The following is a 20,597-nucleotide window of genomic DNA, read 5'->3' on the forward strand; positions in this document are numbered from 1 at the left end:
CGTATAATCTCAGAAGTTGAGGAGTTGTGACAGGAGAATTGCTGTGAATTCAAGGATGGTCTGATCTACAAATTGATTTTCAGGCTAGGCCATTCTGGGCTGTGTTATGAGACCTATCCCACCCTCACCCCATCCCACCATAAAACCAAAAATAACTGACCCCAAATCTTGTAAGTGATTAAAAGGGAATAATTTTATAAGTTGATAAATGTCTTATGTTGCTTATCATCACTGAAATGGAATTTGTGTGTGTGTGTGTGTGTGTGTGTGTGTGTGTAACAGAGATAAGAACTTTCTTTATATTCCTGATTAACACAGGCAATTCAGTCTGGGGAAGGGAAATGCATGGCCTTTGCTAATGTTTTCTCAGTATCATGTTCACATAAAAGAGTCCATTCCATCATTCAGATATTTAACTCTGATATGCTAGTGATCTTTCTAAGTTCTAAGAGTATATCCAGTGAGTGCCCTAACATGGTGTCTGTTGTTATAGTTTATAGTCTAATTGGGAAAGAAAGTGGCAGATTTAAGGAAATGAGTTTTTCATTGAATGTGTTGTTTTAGATACTGAAGTTCTCCAATAGATTGCCATTAGGTACTTCTGAAACCCATGCAGATCAGGATTGGTGATGGGGGCTTTGAATGCATTTTAGGTGTTTAAGATAACACAATTATCTATCTGATGGATGTGTCCAGAGCGCTGTTAAATAATTCTCAGACTCTTCAGATCTAGGTTGGTGATAGGACTTTAGGGATCACCAGGGTATAGACCATTGTGAAATTACAAAATAAAATAGGGCAATTACAGTAAGGAGCAACCTAAGGATGGCTATGACTTAAGGAAACAGTGATCCAGGGAACAGTAAGTCCATGGAGCAGGAGCCATGTGACCGCAGGAGAAACCTGTATTTCTGAAGCCAGAAGAGAACTGTTCTTCCCTCTTTATTGGATACTTCAGGCCCAGATACATTTTCACTTGGGTCACAAAAATCTCTTGACTTCCTTTTTGCATATAAAATTGGAACTCTGAAGAGTGCGGAGCCTGTGGTAACCCATTCTATAGATAAACATAACAAAAGGCCAGGCTTTTAGTCTTAGCATTCAGCAGGCAGATCCCTGAGTTTGAGGCCTGCCTACATAGTGAGTTCCAGGCCAGGACTATATAGACCCTTTCTCAAAAACAAACAGAAGTAAGTATGTCAACAAACCTTGATGTGTGTTTTAAGAATAGAGTATTTAAAAAGTGAATTAACTAGGAACCAATTTGGATCATCCAGTTAACATTATCCTGGGGCAAATTATGAAATTACATCCATCTGTGGAAACTGGACACACATCTAGCACTCCTACCTGTCATACACAGCCAATGAGGTTCTCAGAGGCTCATTTGCTATTACCTTCAAGTATGGTATTCCAATTCCAAGGAATACATGAAAGTAACAGAATCAGACCAGTAACACCCATTATCAGTGACCCCCAACATCGACTTGCACACAGACACTGAGAATTTGATTCCATGCCTAGTCTTACACTTTTGAGTTATTAGCATCCCTAGTGTCAGCCTGGGGGAGCGCTACAAGCCTGAATCAGATGGAGGAGGCGGGGGCGGGACTTTTCCTACGGAAGTTATCGGAAGTGACGCGTGGGTCTCGCGAGAGGAAGGACGCGCGAGCCTCGGCGGCCCGGAACCGGCCTTGGACCGGCGGCGAAGCTTGAGGCGGCTGGCCCTCCCGCCCCATGGAGCGGCCCCCGGGGCTGCGGCCGGGCGCGGGCGGCCCCTGGGAGATGCGGGAGCGGCTTGGCACCGGCGGCTTCGGCAACGTCTGTCTGTACCAGCACCGGGTGAGGCGGGGGCGGGAGAGCGGCGCCGGGGCTGTCTGGGCGGCCCGGGAACCGCGGCTGTCAGCCAGGGGGAGAGGTGGCCGTTGAGACCTTGGGCGGTGTGCGAGACCAGGGAGCGAGTGCGAGCCATGCTGTGCTCGTGAGCCTGCGTGGCCGGCTGCCAGGTGTGTGTGAGGTCCCCGCACAGAGACGGAGTGAGGGAGGGAGGGAGGGAGCGGGTGCAAGTGTGTGAGGTGACGGACGGAGTGTGTGTGACTGTCGAGTGTGTGTGTGTCACTGTGTGTGTGATGAGTATGTGGGACTGTCGAGTGTGTGTGTGTGTATGTGTGATGAGTATGTGTGCCTGCCGAGTGTCAGTGTGTGTGTGTGATGAGTATGTGTGACTGTCGAGTGTGTGTGTGTGTATGTGTGATGAGTATGTGTGACTGCCGAGTGTCAGTGTGTGTGTGTGATGAGTATGTGTGACTGTCGAGTGTCTGTGTGTGTGTGTATGTGTGATGAGTATGTGGGACTGTCGAGTGTGTGTGTCACTATGTGTGTGATGAGTATGTGTGATTGTCGAGTGTCAGTGTGTGTGTGATGAGTATGTGTGACTGCCGAGTGTGTGTGTGTGTGATGAGTATGTGTGATTGTCGAGTGTCAGTGTGTGTGTGTGATGAGTATGTGTGACTGCCGAGTGTCAGTGTGTCACTATGTGTGTGATGAGTATGCGTGACTGTCGAGTGTCTGTGTGTGTGTGATGAGTATGTGTGACTGTCGAGTGTCTGTGTGTGTGTGTGTGTGTGATGAGTATGTGTGACTGTCGAGTGTGTGTGTGTGATGAGTATGTGTGACTGTCGAGTGTCAGTGTGTGTGTGTGTGTGTGTGATGAGTATGTGTGACTGTCGAGTGTGTGTCACTATGTGTGTGATGAGTATGTGTGATTGTCGAGTGTCAGTGTGTGTGTGTGTGTGAGATGAGTATGTGTGACTGTCGAGTGTGTGTGTGTCACTGTGTGTGTGATGAGTGTGTGTGACTTCGAGTGTTCAGTGTGTGTGTGTGACTGTCGAGTGTTTGTGTGTGTGTGTGTGACTGTTGAGTGTTTGTGTGTGTGTGTGTGTGTGTATGTATGTGTTGTCCAGTGTGTGTGTGTGGTGATGAGGAGTATGTATGAATGTTGAGTGTCTGTCCATCAGTCCGTCCATGTGCGCATGCTTGAGTAAACAAGAGAAGTCCTTCCTGGTGTCCAGAGTTGAACCTTTGGAAACATTGACAGACTTTGGAATTGGAGCATTCCAGGCAAGGAACAGTGTGAGAGTAAGGTGGTAAAAATGATCCTTGCTTCAAAGAGAAGGAAATAGACTCTGGGGTTTGTTCTGTAAAAGACAACTAACATCAGGCTTGGGAAATTTGCTTTGATTTAATTAAAAATGTTTAGCCATTGCAACAGCAGTTATTTGTACTTCTAAAAGATTTTAAGCTAACAGTCACCTTCCTTATTTTAGTGTTGTTGATGGTCAGAGTGGAACACAGGCCTTGCACATGCTAGACAAATAGTTTATCACTGGGTTACATCTTCAGCCTCAGTTAATCGTGTTGGAGTCATGGGTCTTTTGATAATTCAATAAAAACTATAGGTCTCCTATCCAGAAAAATTAATATCCAAACAAACCAGTACATTACCATTGAGGGTTTTGCTTTCCTGAAGAATGTTGTAAGGTATATATCTTGAACAGTAATCACTGCAGTATAGGACTTGTTCTCTGTAAAGTATGTGAAAGAATGTGTACATATGTCCTGGGTCTGTTTGAGAGTTAAGTGAGATGGTAATAGAGATTTTTAGTAAGTACTAGAGTAGATACTGTAATTTTCCTCTGATAGCTCTCACTGTCCTGTGGTTGCTTTATTGTAGCTATTATCACCCTCATTAGCTGGGCTTATAAAAAGGAGCTGTAAGATAAAGATGGTTTTCTGGAAAACCATCTGTGAGGAATTAAGTTTATTTAGAAATAAATAAGCATTTTAGTAGTGTCTTGTGGTTGCATTTACTGCTTTCAGTGTATTCATTTGTAGGAATAATGTTCCAGGAGTTCATGTGTGCCTCTCAGGACAGGAGAAAGTCCATGAAATGATTTAGCTGATTTCTGTATTGGGCACTGATGGCACCCAAATCAACAAGAGCAATATTTTTCCACCCTGAAGGAAATTTCCATTTCAGAGAGAGATGGACATAGACACATGAGCATGGTGGCGTATACTTGTAATCCTAGCACCTAGGGTCCAGAGGCAAGAGAATTTTGAGTTTAGGCCAGCCTGAATGGGCTTCATACTGTGCTCAAGGCCAGCCTGCCTGTCTCAGAAATAAACCTAGATACGGTGTAAACCTAGACATGGAAAGTACTGGCAGTGTGAGTAGCCAAAGTGTTTCGCTAGGGAATAGGGTAGAAGTTCTCAAAGGGTGTTTGAAAAACCTAGTTCTATGAATACATTAAAGAAAGAATGTAGAAGCCAGGCGTGGTGGGGACACTTGGGAGACTGGGGTCGGAGGATTGCGTGCAGTTTGAAAGCCATCATGGCCACAGAGAGACCCCTTTTTAAAGAAGTGTGTATGAGAAGGAGATGTAACTCAGTGGTAAAGTACATGCCCAAGGCCCTGCGTTCTGTTCTCAATACTATAGATCCAGCCTGCCACAAACTGAAAATAGTCTGGTCGGGTAGGACTTGGGATCACAGGGAATGCATCTATTAAACATGCAGACAGAGAGGATGGGTGTAAGTCATGTGCAAATACTGTAATGGACTTGGTTGTCTATAGATTTCAGAAGCCTCTGGAGGTCCTAGAAGCTGCTATCTGCATACTGAGGACAGTTTCACTAAGTTCAAATACATTGGGTAAATGTCTGAAGAATCACCATTCAAATTAGGTATCCAACTTAAAAGCTTCAAAAAGTAAAGAGATTAACATAGTGTTTTCAGACTTTCTTCCTGACTCAGTCTTCCAATAGCAGGAACTATAGACTCATATTACCACACCCAACTTAGTCTCATTTTAAACAAACAGGCTTTTTTGTTGTTGTTAGGCAGCTAGCTATAAACTTCCCAGAGAATATTGTCTGTGAGACGATTGAGTTTTACAGAGGAGGTGAACTATAACCAAAGCATTGAAGGATCTCTTGTGGTTGGAACCTGTATAAGGTAGATAACTTCCTGTCTCATTCATATCAGAAGTTAGGGCTTACCGTTTTAGCTGTGCTGGAGTCACCATGGTGGCAAAATTTTATGTAGGTTGTGGCTACTATTAGATACCTTTTTACCTATAACGAAAGCTGAAAGGAGTGAGCACTGTGGTAAAGCAATCTCTTAGTCTCTGTTAGCCCCCAGCGCCTGCACGAAACTGTCCTGCCTTTAGCCTTCCTCCTCCTGGTTCCTAACCCAGACTGTCCTGTCTTGGTCTCTGCTTCTGCCTTCAGCACCTGGGTACTGCTCTCACCACTTTTACCACACATTTGTGACGTTCTTTCGAGCTCTTAATGCACTATAGCCTGTTTGGGTCTGACTGTATTAGTAGTGTTGTCAGAATATGATGAAGTCTGGCTGTTTCCTGAAATGTGCATAGGATAGTTTTATTTTCAGGCAGAATTGGTGAAATTACTAATCACAATCAAGAGGTCTTAGGTTTGTGTTATAGATATTCCAGCAGGCGTACGGCTCTTTTTGGATGTTTTTCCATGTCATTTGAAATGCAAAGATTAGGCTCTAGTTTTGGAGGGTTTTGTTTGTTATTGTTTTGCATTAGATTTGGTCATATGAAAACTATTTCTTGCTGTTTTGAGGTTAGGGAACCCTGAATTACTTTCTTTCTGGTTATACTAGAGTTTGGGGCCCTTGTTTCTTGTCTTGATTAAGCATGGCATAGGAGCTTGTTGGAGAAATGGGATCTTTGTATATTTCTAATAGTTCTAAATTATTAATAGTATATGTGATCTTCTGTCTCACTTTTTGCTTATATACTATGGTGTGTTTGATAGCTTCACATTATTGGTTTAATAGTCATATGGTTTTATATAACTAGTGTTATATAACTAACTAAACTAAAGAGAGCCAACAATATGCTTAGTAAAACTAAAAGAGTATCATTTTCCTGGGTTGACATTTCTTAGATTTTTAGCAAATCTGTACAAGAACCTAATTTATTTATATTTTCTATTTTGACAGGAACATGATATCAAAATAGCAATTAAGTCTTGTCGCCTAGAGTTAAGTACCAAAAACCGAGAGCGTTGGTGCCATGAAATCCAGATCATGAAGAAGTAAGTGTGCTGGGACTCAATTGCTTCAGTCCTACAGCCCAGCCAGTTCTCAATAGTAGGGAATGAGACGAGGGCCACTTTCCTCAAGACCTTTCGGTAATGTGACTTTGTCATTGAACATATGTGTTTTACTTTAGATAGTTTTTTTCACATATGGCTAAGACAAGTTATAGTTTAAATAAGCTAGCTAACATTTTCAACCTGGCTCTTTAAGTCTTTCTTCTGAATATTGAGCAACTTTATGACTAGTATATACATCTTCATTTCTTTTTGTACTTAACTTTTTTTAAAAATAGTAAATCTATTGTTTTGTGGACAATTGTTCCAAAATTTTGTAGCTGAAAACTATGAATATTTAGTATCTGTAGTTTATGGCTGAGTTAATTGTGGTTCTAGCTCAGGGCTTCTCCTGAGACATCTGAAAATGTTGACTTTAGAGCTGTAGTTATTTGAAGACTTGGCCAAGACTTGAGTATTAACTTCCAGGCTCACTCATGTGATTATTGGCCAGAGGCACAGTTCTTCAGTAAGGGAACCTCCACAGGGATGTGCACAAGCTTTAATGGCATGTGTCAGGAGCGGTCTTTGTGGGGCTGCAATCGGAGCCAGCTAAGCAGCTCCAAGTTCATACCTGAGTGGGGGAATGTGGACGAGGGAAAGGCTAGCTATAGACAATAAAGAAAGACAGAGAGACAAAGTAAAGGTCAGGAGGGCACAGTTAATTCTGAAATGCCACGAGTTTATTTTTCACCACTCTTACATACCATAACCAAAAAGGGGAACACAGTATCATGTATATAGAACAAACAGACTTTTCTTCCTCACCCTTATTCTAAGGTTTCAGTAACCACACCTTAGCTCCAACTTTTCCTTCCCTAGCCTTGAGAGTCAGGCATAGCCACATCTCAAATTCATGTCTGTTGTTATTTAGACTATGACAGCCAAAACATCCTTCTGTAGCCACACCTTTGACCTTTGGTCTTATGACTTGCTGACAGCTTTGAACTCTCTGTCCTTGTGCCAAGATGGAGTACAGCCATCTTTATGGGCACCCACAAATGCATGGTGGCTAGCTTCCCCAGGTCAATGATCTGAATGGAGAGAATAAGAAAAAAGCCAACAGATTCTTAGGGACGACATATTGCCTTAGAAGTCATATTTCATTTTTTCCTATTGGCATTCTGTTAGAAATGAGTCACTAAGAATAGTGTGTATTCTTAAGGGGAATAGAAATGAACTTTTGAGGGGATGGGGAATATTTTAATTGTCATAGTGTGCTTTCATTCCTGTAGTTGTCATCACAATTGTATTTGGGTATTGTCCTGTTTTGTAGATAAGAAAGATGAAATACACAATCATTCAACTGGTACTCTATTTGAAAGGAGCATTTTCTGACTTTAGTTTGTGCTCAACTCATTTTATTTTGGCTTTCAAAGTTGGCTATGTAGCCGAATCACCAGGAAAACTTAATAACATAAATTCTCAGACCCTTAGGCCCTTGTCTCTTAGTTCCTGGAACTTGAGACTCTACTATTTTTAGGTTCTATTACATTGTGAGGATGATCATAAAGATGATAATAGATTGTCACATTTTAAAAAAGAAGATGTGGGGCTAGAGAGAGGGATAAGCTGTTAAGAGCAACTGCTATTGTAGAAGGTTCAGGCTCAGCTTCCAATATCCACTCTGGGGCTTATAACCATCTGTAACTCAGTTTCCAGGGGAATCTAGTGCCTTCTTCTGACCTTAAAAAAAAAAAAAAAGTTAAGAACAGATGAAGTCAGTAAATAATGTGAGCATATTTATTGAGAAAAACCACATCTGTATTTATATTTAAAACTGGAAGGAAAGGTCCAGATATTTAGGGTGCCCATTATGGTTGTGGAAGAGGCAGTGTGATGTAGGCTTTGGTGCCAGATTGTCAGGGTTAAATCATCATTGACATGACCTCTTGCCATGAGGTCTTAAGTTACCTAACCAATCTGTGCTTCATTTTTCTCAAGGATGACACTGTTAACAGATGTACTTGTATTAAGATTATCATGATAAATAAATTAGTTGATCATGTAAAGAACATGTTGCATGGCACACAGAACAGCAATGGTATTTTTAGGTATATTTTCCTTGTAAAACTTGTTTATTTTAATCAGACAATTCAGAAAAAATAGCTTCTTAAGCTTTTATCTAAGTTTAAATGCCGTACAATCAGAATTTATAATTTTACAAATAAAACCAGTCTTATCTCACTAGTTAATCCCTTATTATCATTTCAAATCCAGTCCTTCATCACTGGAAAATTTTTTTATTGTAATATTTTCTCCTTACTAGGTTGAACCATGCAAATGTGGTAAAGGCCTGTGATGTTCCTGAGGAACTGAATTTTTTAATTAATGACGTGCCTCTTCTAGCAATGGAGTACTGTTCTGGAGGAGATCTCCGGAAGGTAGTGTACATGTTTTGAGATACTGAGATTGTAAATCCTAAGCATTAGCAGTGTCTGAATCATGTGGCATGGATCATCAGGAATAAGGAAAGACAGGTATAATCCTGCTACACACACTCTTTTCTTGAAGCACAGCACTGCATATTTATGGCTGCTTCCATACAGAACTAAGTAGTGTAACAGATTACATGGCTTCCATAGTTTGAAGTACGTAATATTTGACTCTTTACAGAAAATACTTGCTAACCCTTGTCTTAGTGTTTTTTATTCCTGTGGTAAAGACCACAACCAAAAAAAGCAACCTAGGAAATAAAAGCTTATATGTTTCCTGATCACAGCCCATCATTGAGGGAAACCAAGGCAGGAACTGATGTGGAAACACAAAGGAACACTGCTTATTGGCTTACTCTCCATGGCTTGCTGTCTGCTTTCTTACACAATCCAGGGTCAGCACCTGCCCCAGGTGGCCCTTCCCACAGTGGTCTGTGCCCTACCACGTCAGTTGTTTGGTTTTTTTTGGTTTGCTTTGGTTTTTTTGAGGCAGGGTTTCTTTGTGTAACAGCCCTGGCTGTTCTGGAACCTGTTCTGCAGACCAGGATGGCCTTGAATTCACAGAGATCCACCTGCCTCTACCTCCGAGTGCTGAGATTAAAGGCATGTGCTAATGTGGCTGGCTTAGCACATGCTTTTTTATTGTTGTTTCCAAGGTGGGACTATGTTGGCCATTTTAAATGAAAATACAACATTTGTGAGGCTTATTAAAAAATTGTCGTTTGCCAGGTGGTGGTGGTGCATGCCTTTAATCGGGAGGTAGAGGCAGGAAGATCTCTGTGAGTTTGAAGCCAGCCTGGTCTACAGAGTGAGTTCCAAGACTGCCAAGGTTACACAGAGAAACCTGGCCTCAAAAAACAAAACAAAACAAAAACAAAAACGAACAAACAAACAAGTAAACAGAAAGACGGGGAGAAGAAAACAAAAGAGTTGTCTTTTATTATAATTATTTTTCTATTTAACTTTAAGTGTATTTATCTTTGTCAGCATTTTTTCAATTCCAAGTGCAATTGCCCTTGTCTTTACTTTTTATGACCTTCTCATGAAATTTACTTGACCTCACTATGGATTTGGTGACTAGTTTTTTCCCCCGATGTCTCTTGTCATTGTTACTATTTTTGAAACGAGTTTTTCAGTGTAGCTCATGTTGGCCTTGAACTCATGGTCTTCCTGCCTCATCTTCCCAAGCACTACCCTTGTAGACATGTACCACTATGCCCCAATCCTTATAATTTCTTTAATGTGACTTGTTGTTTTCATTTGAATATTCTTTGACAGTATATTGATTAATAATGTGTGTTGTTATTGCTACCTGGCAATAGTATAAAATTGTAGATTTATTTATTTATTTTCATTTTTCTTTAGCTACTCAACAAACCAGAAAATTGTTGTGGACTTAAAGAAAGCCAGATACTTTCTTTACTGTGTGACATAGGTATGTAACTAATATTAAAATATCATTGTGATTTAATTAATTCTTCTTTGGTCCACAAAAACTTCTGTGTACTGCTTAGAAGTTAAGGAGAACCGTCTGTATACTCTACAGAGCATGTGTGTTTTTAACATTTATTAAAAATTAGGAAAAAACACTCTGGGTGATGGTGATGCATGTCTTTAGTCCCAACTCAGGAGGCAGAGGCAGGAGGATCTCTGTGAGTCGAGGCCAACCTGCTCTACAGAATGACTTCCAGGATAGCCACAGGTACACAGAGAAACCCTGTCTCGAAAAAACCAACCAAAAAAAAAAAAAAAAAAAAAAGAAAAAGAAAAAAAAAAAAAGGAAAGAAAGAAAAAGAAAAACATTCATTTCTAGCTGGGCATTCATTGGTGGTACACACCTTTAATCCCAGCACTCGGGAAGCAGAGGTAGGCGGATCTCTGTGAGTTCGAGGCCAGCCTGGTCTACAGAGCTATTTCAGGACAGGCTCCAAAGCAACAGAGAAATCCTGTCTCAAAAAAAAACCAAAAAAAAGAAAAAGAAAAATCTATTTCTAATATAACTAAAACTAATACATTTTTGACATTTGTTTTTATTTGGGGTTTCTCCTTGTTTGTTTTTTTTTTGTTGTTGTTGTTGTTTTGTTTTGGTTTTTTTTTTTTTTTTTTGGCTATGTATCCCTATCTGATAGATGTTCTGATGATAACAAAAAAAAAAAAAAAAAAAGGTATTACAGCAATTATTTCATTACCTCTAACACTTCTCCCCAACACTGTTTATAGTGGAATTACATCTTTTGGGAGATAGTTCCTCAAGTTATTCTGGGATGAAATTCTTTTTTTAAAATTCTTTTTTTAATCAGAAATCCTACTGGAAATTCCTAAAATAACTGTGAATTAGACCTTTGAGAAACCTTGAAAGCCTGACCTGAGTCCCCTTGTGTGTCTGCTGTTGCTGCTCTTCCTAGGTCAGGGGCAGCGTAGTCTAAGAATGTGATTTAGGTTGGAGAAAAAGGCTGTATATAGGCTTACAGTTATTTCTTAAAGATTACTTGTTTCAATTGTTTTTAATGTTCATTTGAATAAATTTTTCAGTGTTTATTTGATGTTACTGCACATCTGGAGAAGGAAATCTGAACCACTCCAGGGTTGCTGATGTAGCAGTGATGGATCATATCAGTGTGTGGGGGTGTGTGTTGTTAAATGTGTAGTACATGGATGTGATTGTTGGTGCACACTCACAGGGGCAGGCACATGGAGGCCAGAGCAGCTTGTCAGGTGTTCTGCTTTCAGGTCCTCATGCTTTCAGATCACTGACTTTTACCCACTGAGCCATCTCCAAGCCTCTGGACGTATAAATTTGTGCATCAGTGTAATCATTGCAAAATATGAGGTAAAAACTGAATGTGGCTGGACATGCTGCCACCCACCTTTAATTTTAACACTAGGGAGGGGAGGCAGATGGATCTCTGAGTTTAAGATTAGCAGGCTAACCAGGGCTACATAGTGAAACCCAGTCTAAAAAAAGCTGAGTGTAGGCGAATCCACTAGAGCCTGTTTAAAGGGGTATAAAGGATTTCTTAGGATACACTTAGGTAAATAGCTTCGGTGGTCTTCTGTTCTGCCCTGGGGTGAATGGAACCAGCAGTCTGATTTCTGACCAGCGCATGAGAGAGAAGCAAATAACCAACCTCCCTTATTTCCTTTTAAGAGGTCACATGGGCAGACAAGAAGCACAGCCTCTATCGGGCCAGATCGTCCAAGGTCATGGGCAGAGCCAATACTCACTACAGCTGAGTGTGCTGGTGCATACATATCTGCAGTCCCAGCACGTGGGAAGTAGAACAAGTGGATTAGGAAGTGGAGGCCATCCCCAGCTACATAGGGAATTCCATGCCAGACAGGGCTACATGAGACTCTGTCTCAGAAATACTTAACAATAAACAAAATGTGAGATGATTTTCTAAACAGTATTTTCTGTTACTTCATAATACATTTGAAATTTTATTTAGGATCTGGAATTCGATATTTGCATGAAAACAAAATCATACATCGAGATCTAAAACCTGAAAATATAGTTCTTCAAGATGTTGGTGGGAAGGTAGGTGGAACCTGAAGACTGTTTCATGCTTGTTATAGTCTTCCTGATATATTCTTTAGAGATTTTAATGTCCTTATTCAGTCTATAGACATAGTACTTTATAACTTTTCGATTGTAGCCCTCACTGTATGGAATTGTAGGAGCTTTTTAATTTTAGATTTGTTATTGTTAACTATTATTGTTGTTGTCATATTTTATGTATGTGTATACCACATGTGGTGCCTTTGGGGGGGGGGGGGCTCAAGAAGAGAACATCTGATTACCTGGAACTAGAATTACAAATCGTTGTGAGCTACTGTGTGGTTGCTTAGAATGGAACTCAGGTCCTCTGCAAGAACAACAGGTGCTCTTAACTGTTTAACCAACTCTCCAGGCCTGAACTGTAGTTTGTGGTTAGATTTTTGTCTTCTCTGCAGAACAATGGCTCCTAGAGAAGCATCTGTCTTGCTTATCTCTGGATTAGGAATGTTGATCTCATTATGTAGGAAACTGCCAGAGATTAGTTAACTTGATCAACATTATACAGTTAGCCAAGCCTATTCCCTGACATCTATAATCCCAGCTTTTTGGAGGTCATGGCAGGAGGGTTGCTATAGTTTGATGCCAGTGTGAGTTACAGTGGAGACCCTGTCTCAAAGATTAACAACAACAAAAAGATTAACAAAAAAGATTAACACAGCTAGTTAAATATCGATCAGGCTATCAAAGTTCACACTTTTGTGTTGTTCAGAGCCAGATTCTTTACCGTCTTCTCTCCAATTTTATAAAAACATTATTGCTTTCTTTAAATTACATTTATTTTATTTATTTATTTTGCGTGCATGAGTGCATGTCTGTGCTGTGACCTGTGTGCAGGTAATGGACAATTTGGCAGAGGTTGGTTCTTCTATGGATCCTGGGGATCAAATACAGGTAATCAGGCTTGGTGACAGGTACCTTTTTCAGCTGAGCCATTTCAATGGCCTATCTTTTTATTTTTTGCTGTGCTTAGGATTGAACCGACCCTATACATGTGATAGGAGCAATCTGTTACTAAGCTACACTCCCAACCTACCTTTCTTTTGCAAATCTTTCAACAACTTAATATATGTTATGTCTTAATATTCACAGATAATGCATAAAATAATTGATTTGGGTTATGCCAAAGATGTTGATCAAGGAAGTCTATGTACATCTTTTGTGGGAACATTACAGTATTTGGTGAGACATTTCTTTAATTTGATTACTCATAAGGCAATGAATATAGTAGTTTAAAACAATAGTAGCTCTTTTCTTACAGTGTTGGAACTTAAAGTACTTTCTATTTTAAGGCTCCAGAGCTCTTTGAAAATAAACCATACACAGCTACTGTGGATTATTGGAGCTTTGGGACCATGGTGTTTGAATGTATTGCTGGATATAGGCCTTTTTTGCATCATCTGCAGCCATTTACCTGGTAAGAAGTGATGAGAACTTTGGCATAATCAATAGTAATAGAAAAATTTCAATTGTTTCCTTTTTTCTTTCTATAGTGATAAAATTGTCTTTTAGCACAGAATTGAATGAAATTAAATGGCAAGAGGCCTTGGTAGTATTTGTGAGAATCAGGTTGTAAACTAAGGTGTCTTGTTTTTATAGGCATGAGAAAATTAAGAAGAAAGATCCAAAGTGTATATTTGCATGTGAAGAGATGACCGGAGAAGTTCGGTTTAGTAGCCATTTACCTCAACCAAATAGCCTTTGTAGGTGAGTGTGGGAGGTCAGGCCGTTATGTGTTTCAAGTAGCATTATCCAGTAGACACATGAGGCTTATTGAGCACGTGAAAGGTAGTTAGGTGTGGAAATGTGGCTCAGTGGTACAGTGTTTGCTTAGCGTGCTTGTTGTTTTTGCTGCTCAGCGCTGCGTGGGCTGGCAGAAGAGTGTGGTTATTGTGACTGAGGATCTAAATTTGAAATGAGCATAATTATAAAAAACACTGTGATTAGTGATTATGCTTTGGGATAACACAGATGTTGTGGAACTGATAACTATTACCAATCTTGCCTTAGATGCCAAGAAAACCCAAGGAATAAAGAAGTAAATGGTTTTTGAAGATTAGATTTGAACTCATCTTTTGGATTTGCCAGTCACAAAGTGACATGGGGATTTGGGCTTTTTTTTTTTTTTGGAAGAAATTTTGTTCCTTGTCATTCATGAATTATTTGAAAGTAAGATATAAATGGTACTGATAAGTCATGGGCAAGGATGACCTGTGAAGTTGCCTATTTAATTGGAACATAATGATAATTCACACAGTTTTTATTCACTTTTTCAGTTTAATAGTAGAGCCCATGGAAAGCTGGCTACAATTGATGCTGAATTGGGACCCACAGCAGAGAGGGGGACCTATTGATGTTACTTTGAAGCAGCCAAGATGTTTTGTATTAATGGATCACATTCTCAACTTAAAGGTCAGTTTTAATGGGGTGCATTTCGGAATACCTGCATTGATCTTAACAAGTTGAAAATGAATATAAATTTATATTAGTGATCTTTTCCTGGTGTCCACTTAAAAATGAACATTATATTAGAGTGGATTCTTTGTTTCTTTGGCCAGGATTTTAGGTGTCTTCAGATGGTCTAAGTAGTCTTTTAAAGTGTCTTCAAGGATTTCCTTTTATTACATTGATTGGTGTCATTACCAATTCCCTCTTTTAGATTTAGTTGTACTGGGTTTGGCTTGGTGAGGAAGGCTCCCATTTGCCTCCTGCCTGTATACTTTGCTGCTGAAAGACCAGCTTTCACAGGTCAGAGAAACTGGAAAGGAGGTGTGGTATCAGAACTGTATACACACACAGGAATCTTTTTTTCTAAGGGCCAAAGCTTAATTCTTCTTTTTATTTTTCTCTCCGCTGTTGTTCCTATTCTGTTCTTTTGCCCTGTTGTTTTCCTTCTGTTTCTTCCCTGATGTTTTCCTTCTACATCTTTCCTGGTATTTTTCTTCTACTATTCTTATTTTTCTCTTAATCCCTTTTATACCTCCTAAGACAAAAAATTCTATACAAGAAAATATTTCCTCACAACCACAAGTTACATATTTTCCAAAAACAAATTAAAATCTTTACATAGGAAGAAATCACATTATGTTCACACGTTACACGTTTTTCTTAGAAGCCCACAAGTAAACATTTTTATTTGTGTTAATTTTTCCACCATAGCATCTTTACCCCAAAGCATTGATCCTTTTGCAATTGATGAACAAAGTTTTGAAAAGCCAAGTATATTTCAGCTAGTTCTTTTTGTATTAGAGGCAGCTGTTAGCAGTTTCAGTGTAGTAATTTTCTCACCTATTCCTACTCCACAAACTTTAAACAAGTGGTCTAGGTAACCATCTATTTTTCTTTACATACAGTAGGGTCATTTAATTCCCTTTTACAACTTTTTTTTCCAAGGTGCATACTGGAGCCTTGATTAATTCTGTAAGCTATGACCAAGGAACTCAGGCCTAACCTTGGGTGTTTTTATAAGAGCAGAAGATTATATGTTCAGTAAAAGACACTGCAGTCCATTGCATTCAGCCATCTTAAATCTCAGCTGAACTACTTCAGGAAGCATTCATTGGCTTCATGTTCAGGGAGGGCATGCACAATGCAAACTGCATGTTATCATGTTCAGAAGAAGGCTACAGTGAAGTCTCACTCTGGCGGGTACTGCCAAGAATGCTTTGGAGTTATTATGTATTTGATTTTGAATTAATAGCTGTGCATTCAGAAACCTTTTATGGTACCAAATTCTTCATGACCTGTATATTCAACTATATGCTCCTACATGGAGTTTAAAGAGCTGAGGTTCATAGTCAGGATTTAAAATCAGATTGAGAACTCATAAATGTGTGGAAACTAATCTTGACATGCCCTATTCAGTAGGATTTTGAGGGCATTTTGATACTGTTCTTAGCTGACATTGAAAAGATCTGTATTCTTCTTTTGTTTTTCTAAGTCATTTCTCTGGGTAGCCCTAAGCTGTCCTGGAACTAACTATAGACCAGGCTTACCTTAATCCAGAGACAGCCTGCTTTTGCCTCCAGAGTGCTAGGGTTATAGTTATGCACACCACATCTAACCTGATACTGGATTCTTGATTTGGTTTTCTTGTATTGTGCCAAAGAAAAATCATTCCTTGGTGTGTAAGCAATGAAGGGCTTGGTGAGCCTCTTAGTTCTGTGTTATCTCTAAAAAATATTTGGTTGTGCATAATTGATTCACCCAACTTACAGTAATCATAGCATTACCTCTGCTTTTGAAAATAATTATCTTCAGACTTAGGTATTTTATTCTATGTGCATGAGCGTCCTTGATCAGATGACTGTAATATCTGCATGATTCCTGGTGTTCATCATCTTCCCTACCCTGAAATGATCTGAGTCCATCTCGTGTTATACTGCAGCACCACTATATTTACCTGTCAGTGAATCTGAGCAAATATTTACCTTCTCTTTATCTTGAGTAAATTGATGTTTCTCAAAGCATCAATCTTAAGAGGTTGTACAGAATAAGGAAACTGTGGAGTACTATTTGTAGAATTTGGGAGGCTTTAAGCATAATTTCTTAGGCTGGAACTATGACTGAATTTTGTAGAATTGGAGTTAATAGGGGGAAGGAGAGTAGGAGAGATTCATAGGCAGGGGTGCAATGAACAAAAACACAGAAACATGAACTATGAAACACATGGGTATTTTCTTAAGTTATCTTCAGCTACAAGGTATCAGGAAGGCATGCTGTCTTATTTCATAGCAACAAAATAGTTGTTGAAACATTTTTCTTTAAGAAAACACTTCAGAGAGTCTAATTAGATAAGTATTTTTTCCAACTATTATGAAAAGGCTTAAACATAAAATTAATGATATAAAAATAAAAATAATGACAAAACAGACATTCTTCCTCAGTGCTGGAGATAACTCAGCTATTGAGAGTGCGTGTTGCTCTTAGCAAGGACCCAAGTTCAGTTCCCAGCATCTACATTGGACAGCTCAAAAACCACTTGTAACTCCAGATGCATGGGATCTGATGCCCTCTTCTGGCATCTGAGTGCACCTGCACACACTTATATCCTTCAAACATACATACAGCTGTTTTTTTCTATCATTAATTATGCCAAAATTTGTCATCCATTTTCTTCACTGCACCTGTACGTGAGCAGGAGTCTGTTCTTTTTGTCCTTGGACCCTTAGGCAGACTACAACTCTAGGGTTTGGTTGCTTTGGGAGAATAATAATGCCTTTTCCTGTTGAGAAAGAGAAAAACCCATTATTTCTCTTGGATGATTGTTTCATGAGGCAATGTGAGGTTAAAGTTGAGGTCCATACTCTACCACTTATCAGCTGAATGATTCCTAACAAACTATTCACCTTCTTAGAAGCCTGGTTTTTCCTTCCATTAAAAGGGAGATTAGAAGGTATAAGTATTGGGGTGTTGTGTGAAAGCTCTTTACTCTGTGGTTAGCATTTATGAGAAACTTCATAGATGGGAGTGTTTCCTTCTCTTGAAGTAAGGTTTTTTTTTTTTTTTTTTTTCCAAGACAGGGTTTCTCTGTGGCTTTGGAGCCTGTCCTAGAATTAGCTCTGTAGACCATGCTGGCCTCGAACTCACAGAGATCCGCCTTACTCTGCCTCCTGAGTGCTGGGATTAAAGGTTTGTGCCACCAATGCCTGGCTTTGAAGTAAGTTTTTTAAACTAAAACTTCTATTTTTTGATTTTTATGCATCTTTAGAACTCAACATTTTATTTGATAAACTAATATCTGTGTGGGCATGATGATGCACACCTTTCATCCCAGCACTGGGAAGCAGAGGCAGGGGAATGCTCTACATAGTGAGTTCCAGGACAGCCAGGGCTATATGGAGAGACCCTGTCTCAAAACCAAACAAACAAAAAACACCTTATATATTTACAAAAACAAATTCAAGGCTTTGTCTTGTAAAATGTCATTTTGTAATTATAGAAGAATTTATTACTTTGGAGGAGTGAGCCTTATTTAGTACAGAAATAATGCCTGTTGCTTAGATTCCCCCCTTTAATATCTGTTCACAGAATTGTTTATATAATAAGTGGTCAATAAACATCTTTTTTTTTCTTATTTATACAGATAGTACACATCCTAAATATGACTTCTGCAAAAATCATTTCTTTTCTGTTACCATGTGATGAAAGTTTTCATTCACTACAGTCTCGTATTGAGCGTGAAACAGGAATAAATACTGGTTCTCAAGAACTTTTGTCAGAGACAGGAATTTCTCTGGATCCTCGGAAACCAGCCTCTCAATGTGTTCTAGATGGAGTTGTAAGAGATTTTTTTTTGTGTGTGTGTAGTAATGGGAGGGTGGGCTATGGATCAGGGTCTTGCTATATAGCCCATAATGGCCTCTCACTCACAATCTTCCTGCCTAAGGGAACTGGATGCACAGGCCTAAGCTACCTGCACAGGTTTTTTGTTTTGTTTTCAGTTGACTAATATTTGTACTTTCTTATGGAGCACTGGATAGTAATTCAATACATGTGTAATGATTAAACTAAATTAAGCATCCCCTTGACTATTACCATTTCTGTGTGTTGAAATTTGCAAATTCTTTTTCCTTATGTTAAAATATATAACTATTATGTAGACTATGGTTACCCTGTTGTCTATAGAAAAATTTAGGTGCACACATAAACAGCTGGGTATAGTGGTGCATAACATACACAGCTGGGTATAGTGGTGCATACTGTTAATTCCCAGCATTTGTGAGTTCAAGGCCAGCCTGGTCTACATAGTTGGTTTGAGAGCATTTCTGTCACAAAAGAAGTTTTTTATAACTTTTGTTTTCTTCTCATCATAGATGCATATATTACATGCCATATAATTTACCCATCTCAAATATAATTCATAGAATTTACAAAAATAACCGTCTTGAAAAGCAGAAAAAAGAATTTATAAAGATACATTTTAATCATTATACAATATTCCTATTCCTCATGTTCATTAACTCTTAAATTTTCATTCTACCCGTTCCATTTATCTACTTCAGTCTCTGTAGATTTGCATGCATGTATGTGTATGGCTTTGTGCTTGTATGAGTGCATATGTTTATGAGGTGTACATATGTGTCTGTGGAGGCCAGAGGTTAACCTTGGTCACCATTCCACAATAACAGTCATCTCCTTTGTTTTGAGAAAGGTTCTTCCATTGGCCTGAAACTTATTGATTAGGCTAAGCTGGTGGAATCACGAAATCCACCTGTTTTTTTTAAACATGGGTTCTGGTGATTGTTCTTGGGTTTCCATGCTTGTATAACAAGTATTTTACTGATAAACAATTTCCCCAACCTAGCATTATGTTTTTGAGTTTTATCAGTGTTAAAGGGTATTTCATTCCTGTTGGGCCTTTTGAGAAAGAGTCTTTCTGTGTAGCCCAGGCATACTCTTCACCGTACAGTGTGTGTTGGGATTACTCTAGTACCTAGTCTTTTCCTTTTGTTTACTACGAGTGTTTCTTTCACCAATATGGCCTTTTGTATTTGTTTGGTGTTTTTTTTTTTTTTTTTGGCTTTTAATTGCTAAGATTAGAAAACTTATTTTCTGCTTTTCCTAATTTTTTAAGTTAGCAGACAAAGTGATGGGTTTTGTTATGGCATTTTTATGCATACAGATCCACCATAGTTTTTCTTATTTCTACCTCATTCCTTTTTCCCTTCTTTGCTGGTCTTTGTCTTCAGTCTTCCCTCTTGCTCTCTTGTCACATGAGCCCCATTACCCTCTTCCTTATTTTGGGTGTGCTGATCACTTTACTTTTTCCTGACCCTTTGCCCCATGTCTATAAATTATATGTGAATGCACATTGACTTTGTTCAGTACATTTCAAAGAAGGAGGAAATCTGGCACTTAAGTATTTGTACAACCTAGAGTTTTAAGAATCTTTGAATTTTAATTGTTTCTTTTTTCAGAGAGGCTGTGATAGCTACATGGTTTATTTGTTTGATAAAAGTAAGACTGTATATGAAGGACCATTTGCATCCAGAAGTTTATCTGATTGTGTAAATTATATTGGTAAGTAGAGTCTGGTTAGTGGCTGAACTTGAATCTTGAAATTACATGATTAGTAAACATGATCTTTTAGTGGTTTTGTTCAGTATCTCCTGTTTGAGGTTTCTATATAATGAAGATGGACTTAATGTAGTTTAGAAGGTATAAAGGTAGATTTTAAATTACCACTAGACCCTTCTATTGGGAGGAGATTTCCCTTCCTGAGGATAGGGCTCTACAGAGAGGAGAATGAAAGCCCACTGTGCACTGTGTCTACTTTTTAATTGTTCCTTTGTTCGGTGTGTTCAGATATTTACACATGGCTTTGCCTGTAAATTTCCTAAAGCTGAGCTGGTGTTCAGAAGTAGCAAAGACTGGTGGACTGTGGAGGAGAAGGAACTTGACCCAAAGCTTAAAAGA

General features: G+C 39.0%; 1 protein-coding gene across 5 annotated transcripts in view; it reads left to right on the forward strand.

The window, feature by feature from the left end:
* The first annotated feature begins 1,663 nt into the window (after positions 1-1,663).
* Chuk (component of inhibitor of nuclear factor kappa B kinase complex) overlaps positions 1,664-20,597 on the forward strand; it is a 36,516-nt gene continuing 17,582 nt past the window's right edge. For all 5 annotated transcript variants that reach the window (XM_051200116.1, XM_051200118.1, XM_051200120.1 and 2 more), the window contains exons 1-11: positions 1,664-1,842; positions 6,037-6,131; positions 8,458-8,572; positions 9,989-10,058; positions 12,073-12,161; positions 13,272-13,361; positions 13,472-13,596; positions 13,779-13,886; positions 14,456-14,591; positions 18,265-18,459; positions 20,099-20,201. In XM_051200116.1, the coding sequence (XP_051056073.1) occupies positions 1,738-1,842; positions 6,037-6,131; positions 8,458-8,572; positions 9,989-10,058; positions 12,073-12,161; positions 13,272-13,361; positions 13,472-13,596; positions 13,779-13,886; positions 14,456-14,591; positions 18,265-18,459; positions 20,099-20,201 (1,231 nt within the window). In that variant the 5' untranslated portion in view covers positions 1,664-1,737. The remainder of the gene's footprint in view (positions 1,843-6,036; positions 6,132-8,457; positions 8,573-9,988; positions 10,059-12,072; positions 12,162-13,271; positions 13,362-13,471; positions 13,597-13,778; positions 13,887-14,455; positions 14,592-18,264; positions 18,460-20,098; positions 20,202-20,597) is intronic.

Source organism: Phodopus roborovskii, unplaced genomic scaffold, assembly GCF_943737965.1.
Source record: "Phodopus roborovskii unplaced genomic scaffold, PHOROB, whole genome shotgun sequence".
NCBI lineage: Eukaryota > Metazoa > Chordata > Mammalia > Rodentia > Cricetidae > Phodopus > Phodopus roborovskii.